This window comes from Aegilops tauschii, unplaced genomic scaffold (genome assembly GCF_002575655.3).
Source record: "Aegilops tauschii subsp. strangulata cultivar AL8/78 unplaced genomic scaffold, Aet v6.0 Super-Scaffold_262, whole genome shotgun sequence".
In the NCBI taxonomy this organism is placed as follows: domain Eukaryota; kingdom Viridiplantae; phylum Streptophyta; class Magnoliopsida; order Poales; family Poaceae; genus Aegilops; species Aegilops tauschii.
Window position 1 is genome coordinate 206,645 of NW_027332464.1, and position 16,681 is coordinate 223,325.

The 16,681-nt window shown below is 46.6% G+C and overlaps 1 protein-coding gene and 1 pseudogene across 1 annotated transcript; both read left to right on the plus strand.

The window, feature by feature from the left end:
- Window positions 1–1,726: 1,726 nt before the first annotated feature.
- Window positions 1,727–2,371, plus strand: LOC141028199 (non-specific lipid-transfer protein 4.1-like; annotated as a pseudogene).
- A 12,804-nt stretch (window positions 2,372–15,175) lies between these two features.
- LOC141028200 (non-specific lipid-transfer protein 4.3-like) lies at window positions 15,176–16,027 on the plus strand. The gene has a single exon (XM_073506065.1). It carries the CDS (start codon window positions 15,304–15,306, stop codon window positions 15,754–15,756), a length of 453 nt encoding a protein of 150 aa, XP_073362166.1. The 5' UTR covers window positions 15,176–15,303; the 3' UTR covers window positions 15,757–16,027.
- Window positions 16,028–16,681: the final 654 nt, after the last annotated feature.

Below are 16,681 nucleotides of genomic sequence, written 5' to 3' on the forward strand. Positions count from 1 at the left end.
AGCAGCTTCCCCCATTGCAGCATCATTGGGCACATCGTCTAGTTCCTCTTGATCTTCAGCAGCTTCCCCCGTCGCAGCATCACCGTATTCAGGGGGCGCATAGTTTTCATCGTCCTCTTCTTCTTCGCCGTCTTCCATCATAACCCCTATTTCTTCGTGCCTCGTCCAAACATTATAGTGTGGCATGAAACCCTTGTAAAGCAGGTGGGTGTGAAGGATTTTCCGGTCAGAGTAAGACTTCGTATTCCCACATTTAGGGCATGGACAATACATAAAACCATTCTGCTTGTTTGCCTCAGCCACTTCGAGAAAATCATGCACGCCCTTAATGTACTCGGAGGTGTGTCACCGTACATCCATTGCCGGTTCATCTGCGTGCATTATATATAATTAAGTGTGTCAAAAACCATTACAGAACATTATAAATAGATAATTAAGTGACCAAATTAATAGAAGTTCATCATCACATTAAAACCAAAGTACATACGTAGTTCTTATCTAACAACATATAGCTCTCCAGAGCGTCTAATTAATTAAACCATACATTGAAACTATGTAAAACATTTCAATGCGAAAACAAATGCGATCATAATCGCAACCAAGGTAACAATTGATCCAACGGCATAATGATACCAAGCCTCGGTATGAATGGCATATTTTCTAATCTTTCTAATCTTCAAGCGCATTACATCCATCTTGATCTTGTGATCATCGACGACATCCGCAACATGCAACTCCAATGTCATCTTCTCCTCCTCGAATTTTTTTATTTTTTCCTTCAAGAAATTGTTTTCTTCTTCAACTAAATTTAACCTCTCGACAATAGGGTCGGTTGGAATTTCCGGTTCACATACCTCCTAGATAAATAAAATCTATGTCACGTTCGTCGGCATAATTTTCATAAACAATAAATGAACCAATAGTTATAAAGATAATATATACCACATCCGAATCATAGACAGGACAAGGGCCAACGGGGGCGGATACCGAAACCATCGCACTATATAATAACAAGCAATAAAATAGTAAGAAAATTATACAAGTATCTATCTAAAGTAAGAATTTTTTTCTTTCGGAAAGAAGATAAGAACAAGAGGCTCACCACGGTGGTGCCGGCGACGAGATCGGCGCGGGCGATCGACGGCGGTGAAGACGGGAATGGGACGTGACGGGCCGCTAAAGCTAGACAAATCTCGAGGAAAATGGAGCTTTGAGGTCGAGCTTCGAGACGAGAAAGCTTAACTAGTGTGGCTCGGGCATTTCATCGAACACCTTATGTGCATAGGAGGTGAGGTAGAGCACCACAAAGCCCTCCCTCGCCGGCCAGAGAAAAACAGAGCACTGAAGTGCACTGCTCGCGGGCGAGGGGTATATATAGCCGCATCATTGGTCCCGGTTCGTGGTATGAACCGGGACTAAAGGGCAGCCTGTGGTCCCGGTTCAAGCCATCAATCGGGACCAATGGTGGTGGACCAGGAGCGAGCCCCATTGGTCCCGGTTTGTCCCACCAACCGGGACTAAAGGGGCCAGACGAACCGGGACCAATGCCCCCACGAGTCCCGACAGGCCCCTGGCCTCACGAACCGGGACCAGTGCCCCATGGGTCCCGGTTCTAGACTGAACCGGGACTAATGGGCTGACCCGGCCTGAACCAAAGCCCTCTTTTCTACTAGTGGAAGCCCATGCATCCCCACGAAACGCCTCACCATTACAATCACTTAGCAAATCTAGCTATCTCATCATCTCCGCCTGAGCTCACCACCACTACTATTGCTAGCTTGATCGAGATGGCCCGTTCTGCTGTTGCTCAGGTCGTGCTGGTCGCCGTGGTGGCCGCTATATATGCTCCTTGCAGCCACAGAGGCGACCGTATCGTGCGGTCACGTGAGCTCTGCCTTGAGCCCCTGCATCCCCTATGCACGCGGCAATGGCGCCAACCCGCCGGCGGCCTGCTGCAGCGGCGTTAGGAGTCTGGCCAGCTCAGCCCGGAGCACCGCTGACAAGCAAGCGGCGTGCAAGTGCATCAAGAGCGCTGCTGCTGGGCTCATCGCTGGCAAGGCCGCCGGCATCCCCACAAAGTGTGGCGTTAGCGTCCCCTACGCCATCAGCTCTTCGGTCGACTGCTCTAAGATTCGCTGATCAAGCACCTGCTGCCATCGTTGCTGCCTATAACTCCATTGATCTACGCTTAGTACGTTGAGGTCACACACACACACACATACATATATATGAATAAATGCTATCATATTATCTCACTGCGTGAGAGAGAGAGGAGTACGTACGTCCAGCCAGCGCATGGCCGGTCACACTGTTGTATCGATGTTTGGTTGTTCCTCCACTCCCTGAGTTTGGTGTACTTTGTACCATGTGTACTTTTGATATATGGATTGTATACTCAGCTGATCAGCTCTTTTTTTTTTCAACCGGGTGTGCCCCTTTCCATTAAAATAAACGGAAATACAACAGTCTCCGATACAGCCAGGAAGCAAGGAAAGAGGAGCAGCGAGTTCAACGCACTGCCAGAAAACCCACTGTGCTCGCCCGCCATCGAAACGAGCACGATGGGGCGAAAACCTGACAGCACCTACTTAGTTTGAGTCTAGCTATTACAAATCAGGGGAAAAGGCACAAACACGAGGTGCCAGAAGAACATAAAGCATGTAGACTTTCAAAAGTTACCCAAACGTGGAGCCTGAGACTTAGACCCTAGCACAACGCCCCCTATCACAACCAGGGCAGAATGTAGAGCACATCAGCAGCATCATCCAGAGAACACCTCACCCTCGTCTCCCGTCGCGCGCCTGGCCCCTTCACACATGGCCATCAACTTGGTTGTGCTCGCTCTAATCATCTAAGCTCCGAGTCGCAATCTTGCCACTTCTTCCACCGGCTGAAGACCTGCCCAATACAAGAGAAACGAACAAGCCGAATACACAATCTCAAATGGAGATTTGATCAATTGTTTTTCAAAAGTAGCCTTATTACGCGCAAGCCAAATAGCCCAAGTTACTGCCGCCAAACCAACAGTATAAAATCTAGATTCATTGGGTAGGAACATATTACACCACACATAGAATTGCCAGTTGTTATTCGGGCATAATTCAGTCCCCAACACAACTCCAACTGTCCAGACAACACGCGCCACAGGACACGTAAAGAACAGGTGGGACGCAGTTTCAATATTGTTACAGAAGGTACACACAGGGTTCCCCGGCCATTTTTTCCTCCTCATCACCGCTCTAGTGAGCACCGCATCTTGAGCCATCTGGCACAAGAAAATATGTATCTTAAGAGGTAGTTTCGCCTCCCAGATCCATCTATAGTTGCTTCCGTGAAGAGGTTTTTCCAGCCAATTATACATAGATTTAGTGGAGTACTTAGCATTCTTACTCAAAACCCAAAACACTACATCTTCCTCAGCTGTAGTCTTAAGCCCCAAGATGTACTGTCGTACCCTATCCCACTGTTCTCTAAGATTAGGGCATAGACGCCTTCTAAAAAAGGTCGAAGTCTCTACCTTGTTAAAGTTTTGGACCGTACAATCCTGATCTGTACAGATTTCAAACAGCCGAGGGAACCTCGAATTGAGTGGGGGCAGCTCCTCAATTGAGTCTTTCCACACCCTGCTCAGGTTGCCGCATCCTAGTTTAATCTTTCTCCCCATCATGTACAACTCCCTGACTTTCAGAAGAGATTTCCAGCATGGGGAGTCAGATTGTCTAGGTTGCACAGTTGCCACCGACTTGTTTTGTATATATCTGGCTCTCACCAAGTTTTGCCAAACTGCAGTTTGGGTTTCTAATTTCCACCACCATTTTACCAACAGGCTGATGTTTTGTTTCCTGAGATCTTCGACGCCCAGAACCCCTTTGCCGTTCAATCTACACACCTTCTTCCATTTGACCAGGTAATATCTATTCTTCTTATTGCACCCATGCCAGAAAAATTTACGACGGTGCTTATCCAGCCTTTCTATGAAAGTTTTACTCATAAGCCACATGGACATATGATATAAAGATAGCTGCGACAGTACCGAGGTAAGCAAAGTAAGTCTGTCCCCCGCTGGATGCAGCATTACCAATCCAGGACCAGAAACACTTAAGGTATTTATCTACAATAAATTCCCACACTGAATCTTTAAGGGTTGTGAAACTCACAGGCATACCAAGATATTTAATTGGAAAGTGCCCAATCTCGCAGTTAAAGATCTCGGCATACTTGCTATCAATGTCAGTGTCCCCTCCGACAGTCATGATCTCGCTCTTCTGGAAGTTTACTTTTCAGTCCAGACATGAGTTCGAACATGTATAAGAGGAGCTTCAGATTTAATGCTTTCTCCACATCATGCTCGAGGCAAATGATCGTGTCATCTGCGTATTGCAGAACTACCACCCCATTCGGGACAAGATCAGATGCTAGTCCAGTTAGGAGGCCATTCTGCTGCGCTTTACAGATCATCTTGTTGAGGCATTCTACAGCTAGTTTGAACAAAAAGGGGGAGTGGGGGTCTCCTTGGCGCACCCCTTTGGCACTGAAAATATGGGCCCACTGAGTTGTTAAGCTTGATACTAACAGTACCATTGTATAGGATTTGATTCACCCACCCACACCAGGTTTCATTGAAGCCCCTCATTATGTGGCAATCCAACAGAAACTCCCAGTTAACCTTGTCGTATGCTTTCTCGAAGTCGAGCTTAAGCACCACCCCTACTTTTTTCTTGACATGGGTGTAATTGAGGAGCTCATGTAAAGTCATGATCCCATCCATAATATTCCTCCCTTTTACAAAAGCATTTTGTGACAAGCTTATCAGTTTGTCAGCATATTTTTCTACTCTCCGATCCATAGTCTTAGTAATCAGTTTATATGGGCACCTAAGGAGACAAATAGGCCGAAATTGCTGAATAAGATCCGCACCTGACACTTTTGGGAGAAGAGTAATCACCCCATAATTAAGGCGCTGCACGTCAAGCGTTCCAGCATGGAAGTGGCTGAACAGCCGCATAATGTCACTTTTGACAATGTTCCAGCAATGTTGATAAAACTCCGCAGGAATATTATCAGGGCCAGGTGCTCTATTGACATCCATTGCAAACAAGGCCTCTTTCACCTCCTCTTCTGAGAAGATTCTAGTCAGATCAATATTATCCTTGTGAGTAAGTTTTTCTGATTCATCCCACGAGCCAGGGTCCATGTGAAACAAGTTGCCCGGGGAGTGGGGGTCTCCTCAGCTGATCAGCTCTACTTGCGTGCGCATGTTATTCAGCACTTTTGATATATGCAAGACTGGGAAAGCATTCCATTCCAGTTTCTTGCTCCAAGCAAGACGTAGGAATGAACCCAATTTACTAGGAATGGAACTATGACATTTCACTCATTTTGGTTCCTCAACTAAACACACCCTAAAACTGTTTGAGAACACACATAATTCTAGTGAATGCAATCACCAACAAAAACTCGTACTGGCTTAATTCTAAGAAATCGGAATATATATAGAACTGCTTAATTCACCATCATCCAACACACAGCAATATACTTCTAGTTCTAGACAGTTAAGATAAATTACAAACACTGTACATGAAAGATCAGCCAGCGAGATGCCAATTAATTAAACACTGGTTGTTAGCTTGTAGTGCAACGAAAAATTGGAATACTCTTGGTTGTGATAGTACGTACAATATACTTTATGTTTGTTATAAATTGATCGGAGAGTATGAAATTGTAATTATGGATCCAATCACAGTAATAAACCGGCGTTCTGACAGGGTTCGACATAAGAAAGCTGAGTGGACTACAGCACTAAATGCTTGCACAAATAGAAAGTTAATATCTACTTTTCGCTACAGGTGGACCATGGGAGTAATAGAATTTTCTCCTTATTTGAGTCAAGTTCTCTCCATGCTAAGTTGAGTCAGGTGTTTGAATTTTTCCAAAAATATACTATACCTGGAATATATTTATATATAAGTATTTAGACTGAAGTTCGACCTTTTTCATCTCAACATAGCTGGATCCGTATATGGCTTAAGTTACAGTGGGATGATCAATTTCCTTTTTCTATCTTCTGTCCTCATTCACGTAAAAAAAAAGACAGTCATGGGTAACTTTTGACGGGAAAAAAGATTATGCTTATTTAGTTTATGAAAAACAGTTTCGACGATGACTTTCCCAACAATGACGGTTGGTAAAGCCTTTAACTATAATATGTTGTTTTTGTGTTTAATTGACAGAATCGCAGGATCAATTCAGCAAAGAAATAATGTAATGTGACCTAAATAAGCAAACATAACTTGCCACTGGTAGAAAAAAGGCCTTTAGTCCCGGTTCGCAAAGGCCTTTAGTCCCGGCTGTGCAACCGGGACTAAATATGCGCGACTAAAGACCCCCCTTTAGTCGCGCCTCTTACGAACCGCGACTAAAGGCTTTATTCCCGGTTCTCGTGGCAAACCGGGACTAAAGGCCCGTCCTTTAGTCCCGGTTCTCGTGGCTAACCGGGACTAAAGGCCTCCTCCGCAGATTTAAACCTGGTTTTTTTGCGAATTTTTTTATTTTATTTTATTTTCAAATTTCTGAATTATTTTAACCTCTAACCTCTAATCTCTAATCACCACCCCTCATCACTGCTAGCACGCTTAACTTCCGGGTTTTATTCTCCCTCGTTTCCAAGTCTGCACTTGTTGTTTTCCTGACAATAGTAGGATGTCAATTCTATTAACCCTCAGGAATTTAGCTTGAGCACGAAGTGACACATTTCACTGTTTGAGTTTGAAACTATTGTTTTAAAAAACAATAATTATTTAGTAACACTAATACTTCTGGAATAATTAGTTTGACCATTGTTTGACCACAGTTTGACCAGATTTGACCAAAATTTAAAAAAACTGAAATAATTATTTAGTAACACTAATATTCTAGAATAATTAGTTTGACCATTGTTTGACCACAGTTTGACCACAATTTGAATTTTTTTGCCTCTCCAGATCTTAAAAGCCCCGTATCTTTTTTTCTGTTAGGTTTTTTCTGTTAAATTCGGATGTAACTTCTCGAGTAGATGATTTTTCATATAAAAAACTTTTTCATCCGAGTTCGTATGCAAAAGTTATGCCCATTTTAAGAATTTCCAGAGAGATTTTGCAAATAAAGTCGAAATTCATATTTGTTAATTTTCCCAACAACTAGACCACATATCACATGAGAAACTTATTTTATTTTATTTTTTTGACATTTCCACCATTTTCTTTTGTTTTTTCTAAAACTGAAAGGCGATCGGGGGGGGGGGGGGAGAGAGATTGAAAATGAGGCCTCAAATCCCTTTAGTCGCGGTTGGCCAGACCAACCGGGACTAAAGGTCTAACCTTTAGTCCCGGTTGGTCTGGCCAACCGCGACTAAAGGCCTTCGGGCCAGCCTGAGGACCTTTAGTCCCGGTTGGCCAGGCCAACCGGGACTAAAGCCCCTCCCGTCCGCCAGCTGTCGACCGAGCGCGCTGGGCCCAGATAGTTGGTCGCGGGTCTCCTCCCGAACCGCGACTAAAGACCCCTTTGGTCGCGGTTCGATTATTTTGGGGACTAATGGGGGCGTATGGAAGCCTCTTTTTCTACTAGTGTGCGGCAATACACAATTTATTTTCATTTCCTGGTCGAGAGATGTATTCACTGCCTGCATTGCGACTATAAATTGCACGGATTTTTCTTATTGTTTCAGGCATTTCGGATTGAATATTAAGAACTCTAATTGGACACTGTTTGAATATTATAAAGATTAATGCCATTGTAAGTCTATGTTATCAATTACTTTTGTAGTTTTAGTAAATTTTAGTGATAGCCTTCAGCTTGGAGTACGTGGACTAATTGCTTATGGTATAAAAAATAATAAGAAAGTTATGTTGTGTCATATCGAAAGTGGATAGTTGATTGTCAGCTGCTTGCCAATATCGTACAACCACATAATTTCAGTCTTTTTTCCATAAAAAACTGTACTCCCTCCCTCCAACGAATAATAAGTGTCGCATCTTTGAACTAAGGTTGAACTAACCTTAATTCAAAGCCGCTGTTAGAAGGGAGAGGGAGATTGGTGGAATAGTTCATTGTATTGCTTGAACCTCGTGGGCATATATATAGAAGTACAATCATCTACTTGGAGTACAAGACAAACCAGAACAAATCCTAGACTATCTCGTCTTTCCTAATAAACATTATACTCAACATCCCCCCGTAGCAGCGCAGACGGTGAGACTGGAGAAGAATCCGGAGGCAAGCCGACGGACACTCCCCCACAGTCGTAATGGTCGACGCATCGCGGAAGTCGTGGTCGGAGTGTAAACCGACGAGGTTGCTCAAGCAAGGCGGTAGCCCTTTGTGACGTTTGTCGAGGTAGCCAAGAGCGTATGTGGTGTAGCCGTGGTCCAGGTAATCGTGCGAAGAATGCCATGGTCGATGTCGAGTCGGGGTAGCTGGTATCGAGGAAGTCGCCGTGGAGCCACAGGCGCAAGGAGGCGCCGAGTTAGTCATGGGCGCAGTGGTGTCGAAGTAGTGGTGCGCCAAAAAGCAGACAATGTCGATGAGGCGTCGCGCCGGGTTTGCCAAACCTGAGGACACGTCGTAGACGAAGGCACACATCGGTGTTGGCAGCACCGGGCATGCGTAGACGGACGAAGACGAAGTTGACGAAACGTCGCTCCAGGCTCGCCAGACCCGGGGACACGTCGTTGGCGAAGGAACGCATCGGTGTTGCCAACACCGGGCATGCGTAGACAGGGACCTGCATGAGCTGTACGCCATGTCGTAGAAGTCGAAGAGGCTAGGAGAGAAGGACTCAACGACGGTTGAGGTGCCAATCGGCGCGGGGCCAATGTCGCCCGCGGTTGTCTGAGTAGACGAAGCAGTTGGGATAGATGACGGCGATGATGGCGACGCGCTGGTGCTGGACGAAGAAGGGGGGAGGCGCGGCGGCTACGGAGGTAGCTGCGGCGGCCGAAGAGGAGCGGCGGCGACGGCCTTACGGCAGCCGCGGCGACGGCCTTACGGCAGCCGCGGCGGCTAGGTTAGGAGCGCGGCAGTGGTGCTGGAAGTATGCGAGGAACCCGACAACATGACGAAGACTGGCGCGGACAATGGCGTTCCCGCACCGAGGGAGGCGGCGCAGCGCATACCACGAGAAGTCGACGCGCGGAGACGACGTAGTGGACCGCGGGCTGCGACGCGACGGCCCGAAGGGGCGATGCAGTGGCGGCGGGCAGGCCAGGGCGACGGTGGGAAGACCTCGGGGCGGCGGCGCTACAGCCCGAAGGGGCGGCGCAGCGGTGGAGCGCGAGTCGGTGCAACCGCGGGGACGACCTCGGGATGGCGGCGTGGACCGCATGCCACGTTCGCTACGGCCTGACGGGGCGACGCAGCGGTGGCGCGAGGGTTGGTGCAACCGCGGAGATGACCTGAAGCGGACGACCTCGGGGCGGCGGCGGACCGCGGGCCATGGGACTACGGTCCGAAGGGACGACGCAGCGGTGACGCGGGTCGATGCGGGCGGAAGAAGAACCATGGGGTGGCGGCGCTGCAGCCCGATGAGGCGACGTAGCGGTAGCTCGTTGCTGGATCGGTGGAGGAGCGCTTATACTCAGTGACGATCTTCACAAAATACCACCAAGACGTCCACCTATTGTTGATCAGACCGAAGATACTGTTGGCCCAGTCCCGACGCCAAGTACTTCCGGCGACCGCGATACACCGACAACGAACGACGATGATGAACGAAGCTCGCTGATGAACTCGACGATTTACATTACGCGGAGACGCACCGTAGTACAAAGCTGGCCTCCTGATCGTGATCGATCCACCACACCAAGATGGCTCCTGGAACACACGCACGTACAACAACTGAGATCGTTGCGTTGCTTTGATCGATTCTGGCTGTTTTCTAATATACATGTACGCGAGGAAGCCGGCGTATTGCCACAGGCTCGTATCGAGCCTGTTTGCTTTCACAAATCACAGTTACAAAGTACAGGGGCAGGTTACCTATATATATTAGTAATAGCTAGCCTAGACAGACCTGTTCGGTGATGATCAAGAATCCTACACGGACACCTATACGTAAACGTGCACACAGCCGGACACGGATACATATTGTCGTGTTTAACTCTAACAATCACCCCCCTAAACACGACGTCGTCATGTCACTCGGACGCCGATACTACAAGGAGCCGCGCAAGCAACCTCGCCTCCGAAGGCAATGGAGGAAAAGGCATCATCACCTACACCTGTACTGCTACAACCGGTGTTACACCCATATCCGGAGAGGACTTTTTGGACGATTGACCAGGTAAAAGTGAAAGGGAGTGGGCGACGGTGTCTAGCAAGCGGCGAGGAACCGGCGGATTTTGAGGATGCGAACACAAAGGAGTGTTGGCGTCAGGCTATCGAAGTGGAGTTGAGGTCGATCCACGACAACAATGCATGGGAGCTTGTAGATCTTCCCAACAATGAAAGAGCCATGGATCTCAAGTGGGAATTTTTGATCAAGAAAGATGCCGATGGGTCCGTGAAGCACAAAGCGAAGCTAGTAGCCAAAGAGTACGTGCAAGAAGAAAGTGTGCACTTCGAAGATGTGTTCATTCCCGTTGCAAGGATGGATTCTATGATATTGCTCATCGCTCTCGCGGTTCAAGAATCATGGAGCATACATCGCATGGATGTAAAATCCGCGTTTTTTAACGGAGAGTTAGAAGGAGAGGTTTATGTGAACCAGCCACCGGGGTTCATCAAAGAGGGACAAGAGCACAAGGTACTGAAGCTACACAAAGTCTTGTACGGGCTACACCAAGGCTCCTGGGCATGGAGCATCAAACTTGATCGGATTTTGATTTCTCTTGGATTTGAGAAAGCCCCACTAGAGCATACAATGTACAAGAGAGGTGAAGGAAGGGATCGTCTACTAGTTGGCATCTACGTCGACGACCTATTGATAACTGGAGCAGATGAAGAGGTGATTGCAAAGTTCAAGCTACAAATGAAGGAGCTTTTCAAGATGGATGATCTTGGTATTTTGCGTTGGAACCTCGGGATTAGGGTACATAAAAAACCGGAGGGGATCAAACTATGCCAGGAGGCATATGCAAGGAAGGTACTTGAAAGCCGTGGCGTGAAAGATTGCAATCATATTGTCGCTTCAATGGAACCTCGTCTTGAGCTAAGCAAGAAGGAGATGGTGAATCTACTCGACTACAGTGGTAGTGACAAGGAAGGGATTGTTGACGACCATAAGAGTACCTCAGTCGTGGCATATTTTTCTTGGTGGAAGCATAGTAAGCTGGCTATCACGAAAGCATAAAGTGGTGACATCGACTTCAAGTGAAGCAGAGTGTCAAGGTGTGTGGCTAAGGAGGCTACACGGTGATCTCATGAATCGAGATTGGGAACAAGTGGTGCTCAACGTTGATAGTGAGTCTATAGCTTTTCTAGCAGAGAATCCAGTGCAGCATAGCAGGAGCAGGCACATTGATACGATGTATCATTACACAAAGGATTGTGTGGAAGAAGGTAAGACGAAGGTCAACTACGTTCGCACCGATGATCAGCTGGCGGACATCCTGACCAATGCTTTGGATCGAGAGAAGCTCTTAGAGATGCAGAGAAGGATCGACGTCTATGCAGTGACGTGACGACGTCGTGTTTAGGGGGGTGATTGTTGGAATTAAACACGACAACTTGTGTCCGTGTCCGATGTAGTTCATGTATACAAGTACGTGTCCTTGTAGGTTTCTACCTGATCACCGAATAGGATTAGACTAGTTGTAGCTAGTATATATAATCCTGTACCCCTGGCTTGTAAGAACCGTGAGTTGAGGAGATCAATAAAGAAAAGGCCAGGAGCGACAAGCCCCTGTTGGCAATCAATATTGGTTTCGCGTGCGTGCGTGTGTATTGGCTAGAATCGATCAAGTGAAGGAATCGTTCTGGTTGCTAGCTTAGCTTCGGCTAATCGCAGGTAGTACACAGCTGGAAGTAATCAGCTCGTGTGCTATCCCGGTACGCGCACGTCTTGCAAACTTGGGGCTGAAGCCAAGATAGTCAGCGAGCTTTGGTCGTCATCGTTGTTGGTCGTCGGTCGTCGCCGTCGTCGGAAAGTACTCGATGTCGGGTCTGGGCCAACAGATACGACAGATGAGAACGAGAAGATGCAGACTGGCGACGAGGTGCCGACGACATGCTTGGCAGCCGGAGAGGGCAGAAGGGGCACGCGGCTACAGGGCACCAGCGGCACGCGTCCACGCAGCCGGAGTATCCATGAGCGCGCAACCGACGATGTGTGGTGCATGAAAACTAATCGTATATGCACGAAAGCCACGAAGGCTGATCGTACATGTAAACAAGCAGCCCACGCGGAATACATCATCCGGAAAGAGCAGCCGTATGTGGAACTTGAGCAGCCAACAACGCAGCACAGACGCACGAGAAATCGATCTCGCCTACGTTGGGCACGTTAGCGCTTGAGTGATCCTGGGCGTATGGTACCGGAGACGGCGAACAGCAGAACCGGAGACGGCGACCAGCAGAACCGTGCCCAAATACCGGAGAAGACTAGAAAGTCGATGTAAGCTGGTTTTTTAACTTTGCCCAAAGAAGTTGGGTTTTCAATTCCTTGTAGCTGTACAAGATAGGAGGTGTGTGTGAAATGAGAGGCCGGAGAAGGAAAATGACATATTTTAATGACCTGGACAGCAGAGGTTGGCCGTTGGCCCCATTTATTATGCCAGTGATATTATACACATCTACTACATCGTGGGTGTGTCTAGAGACGATTTGGTCCATGCTTGCACAATGATTGCCGACGATTTGAGGAGCTCGATGTGCCGACCAAAACAACGTGGGTGTGTCTAGAGACGGAGGGAAAACTTCCGGAGCTGATAGCATTGTAAATTTAGTTACCACTCCCTCTGTTCACGGATAAGTATACATAAAATTTTTTAAGACATATTATTGATCTTGATTACCGTATGACGAGATAGAAACGTTTTTTTTCTTTTTTAAAGTCCATTGAGAAGTTTTTTTAAGGGGCGCTTTATTATTTAAGAGGTTTAAGCATTACACCCGGCCTCTGCATAACTAAGATACACATAGCCAACAAAGTCCTCACGACAAGCCAAAATAAAAAACAAAGGCGGAATACAAAGATGAATATCTGTATGACACCTAAAAGGTAGGAGGGCCAATCCTAAGATCATGCTGCCACCCATGTTGGGTAAAAATATCCCTTGCTGCAGCCTCCAATCATGTACACACCTCCGTAAATAGGTCTTGATTCTCCACTTGCTGCAGAGGGGACCATAAACGAAACGTCCCGATACATCTGTAGATAACCTGCATAAGGGAAGTACTTTTATCATTAAAAACCTTATCATTTCTACATAGCCAAAGCGACCAAATCACAGCAAGCACTCCCACCCTGAGAAGAATTCTAAACTTGTGATCAATCCCATGTAACCAGTTGCCAAATATATTAGTAACACTACACTGAGGATACAAGCCAGAAGCTATCTGGATGACTGACCATATAGAACGAGCCAATTTATAATGGAAGAACAAATGTTTTATTCATGCGGACAAAATACACATTGCGTACTTCCATGCCATTCCTCTTAATAAGGTTATCTTTAGTAAGAATAACTCCGCGACGATGATACCACGCAAAGATTTTATTATTAAGGGGTATCTTCATCTTTCAGATCTTCTTATTATTATCAACTAGCACATCTGACTGGATCAGAGCTCTATATATAGACTCCACTGAGAACTGCCAATTCCCATGTAGGTTCCAACGAAAGATATCGGACCCTTGTGACAACTGTACCGTGGTTAACCATTGGAGCAGTATGTTCCACGATTGGAGTCTAGGTCCAATTAAATCCTTTCGGAACGTCACATTTGGCGGAAATGATTCTAAAACCTTGGCAATAGTATCATCCTTGTGACGCATAATATTGTACAGAGCTGGATATTGTTCCCGGAGATTAGCATTACCTAGCCACTTATCCTCTCAGAATCTAATTTCCGAGCCATCCTTAACTAAGAAGGAACCATAGCGGAAGAAATATTTCTTCGTTGCCATTAGTCCGGCCCAAAAATGAGAGTCCCCAGGCTTCTAGTATACATGGGATACCGCCTTAGAACCCACATAGTTTCTCCTTAGGAGGGTTTTCCATACATCATGTTCCGTCAACAAGTTAAACAACCATTTGCCGAGGAGGGCCATGTTCTTAACCTCAAGGTCATGAATTCCCAACCCGCCTTGGTCCTTGGGACGGCAAACCACACTCCATTTAGCCAGCCGATATTTTTCTCTCTCGCTATCTCCTTGCCAAAAGAATCTCGATCGGAAGTAATCCAATCTATGTAATGCTCCTTTCGGCAATTGAAAGAAGGAAATCATATATAGTACCATGTTATTTAGTACTGAATTTATGAGGACCAACCTTCTATCCAGAGATAGCAATTTACCTTTCGAACTACTTAGTCTTTTTTGTAGTCTCTCCTCGACGTGTTTCCATTCAGTATTTGTGAGTCTCTGATAATATATCGGTATCCCCAAATAAGTGATCGGAAATTGGCCCAATCCGCATCCATTGAAAAGATAGAAGTACTCCAACCTCATTCCTAGTAGCGCCACTTATCGATCAGAAAACCATAGATAGCAGCGCAAAAAAAAAAAATAGATAGCAGCGGTACAACGCACCCATATTCCGCTATAGGATCCTGATGCGCCAAAGCCACTTGCATAATAAAGATAATATTTTGTAAAACAGAAGCGGAATACGGGTGCACCGTGCCGTACATAGTCATGGTAAATTTACCCCAAAGACATGTCTTCATATAAACTAAATTAATCATTAAAATGCAGCTCTGAATATTGCATCAATGAAGGTGATTGATCGATGGCCCTGCACGACCACATGCAGCGTCAGATTGGTATAGTTCACCGGTCGAGCTAACCAAATTAATGCACTCAACCACTCCACAGTCGGTCATTATGAGAGTACATGTTGTTATTAATCCGCGCTGCACATGCTAATCAACCACACTCCACCGGTAGGTATGCATGCTTTGTCGATCCATGGCCCAACCCAACATCCAACCGTCTCCCAAATGCTTTAATATACCCAGCAAACCAATCCAACATCCAGCGACCAAAATTTATGCATTGGCTCACACCAATCGGATTTATCCCTGTGGACGCAATACTTGCCACAATCACAGTATACAGTTACTACTACAAATGGTATCGCATGTTGGTTAGCAACCCTATTTAAGCCCATGCACCCCCTACGAAACACCTCACCGGTACAATCACTTAGCAAATCTAGCCTCTCACCATCTCCAGCTGAGTTCAACACGATTACTACTGCAAACTCGATAGGGATGGCTCGCGGTGCAGCTATTCCGCTCGTGCTGGTCGCCATGGTGGCCACTATGCTCCTCGTAGCCACCGACGCGGCCATCTCCTGCGGTCAGGTGACCTCCGCCTTGAGCCCCTGCATCTCCTATGCCCGCGGCAATGGCGCCAACCCGACTGCTGCCTGCTGCAGCGGTGTCAGGAGTCTGGCCGGGGCAGCCCGGAGCACCGCTGACAAGCAAGCGGCGTGCAAGTGCATCAAGAGCGCTGCCGGTGGGCTCAACGCTGGCAAGGCCGCCGGCATCCCCTCCAAGTGCGGCGTCAGCGTCCCATATGCAATCAGCGCTAACGTCGACTGCTCTAAGATTCGCTGATCAACCACTGCCCACCATGGCTGCCGTCCATAGCGCCATCCATCACCGCTGAGTATGCTGAGGTCTCTAATACATATGAATAAATGCTCTGATCTGATCTCCATGTGAGGGAGAAAGGAGTGCGTACGCCGAGCTAGCTCTGCATGGCCGGCAACTATTGTACTACTACTATGGTTGTTTTTACTTTCACTACCTTTGAGGAGAACCGAGACTTTATTGTACGTTGTACCGCGTACACTTCCAGTATATATATGGATTATGCTTATAATCATTTTCCTACGTATTTTATTCCACATAAAAACCGTGAGAGACGATGAAAATAAACCGAATTCATAGGACCTCTTAGGGCTTTAAATTGCAAGAGATGGGATAGCAGTATACTTGAGTCATGCTGGTACTAGGCATTGCAACTGGGAAAAATGTAGAAGTAATTTAATATATGATAGACAAATGATTTATGTCGACCATGTCCCTCACCTTGGTTTTTTGTGACGAAGAGTGAATTTTATTGACTCAAAATAAAGTATCAAAAAAATAGAAACACAATAAGCATGCACCCGGCCTCTCCACATATTAAATGCACACAACAAAGATGAATCCATGCACACACAAAAATACGCCGGCCAATAAGGAAGCCATAAAGGATGTTATGCATAGGCGAGCAACAAAAAGAAAAACCCGAAGCGTTCAAATCTACTATCAACAAACTAGAACAATGACCGTATCCTTATCACCTATCTCATGACACCACAAAGACGATAAGGTTCTTCGACAACAACGCCTTCAGGAAGGGAGCGACGCTCAGGTGCAACTTTCACCGGATGCAACCATATTCTAAGTTTTCGTCCCTAAGAAACAATCCAAGCATATCCAGACAATGCCCTCAACAAGGTAATGACCCAAAACATCATCAGTGCAAGGGAGA

What these genes read in the sequence shown, in the direction of transcription:
- LOC141028200 (XM_073506065.1), top strand. Translation starts at nt 15,304, where the DNA reads ATGCACCCCCTACGAAACACCTCACCGGTACAATCACTTAGCAAATCT.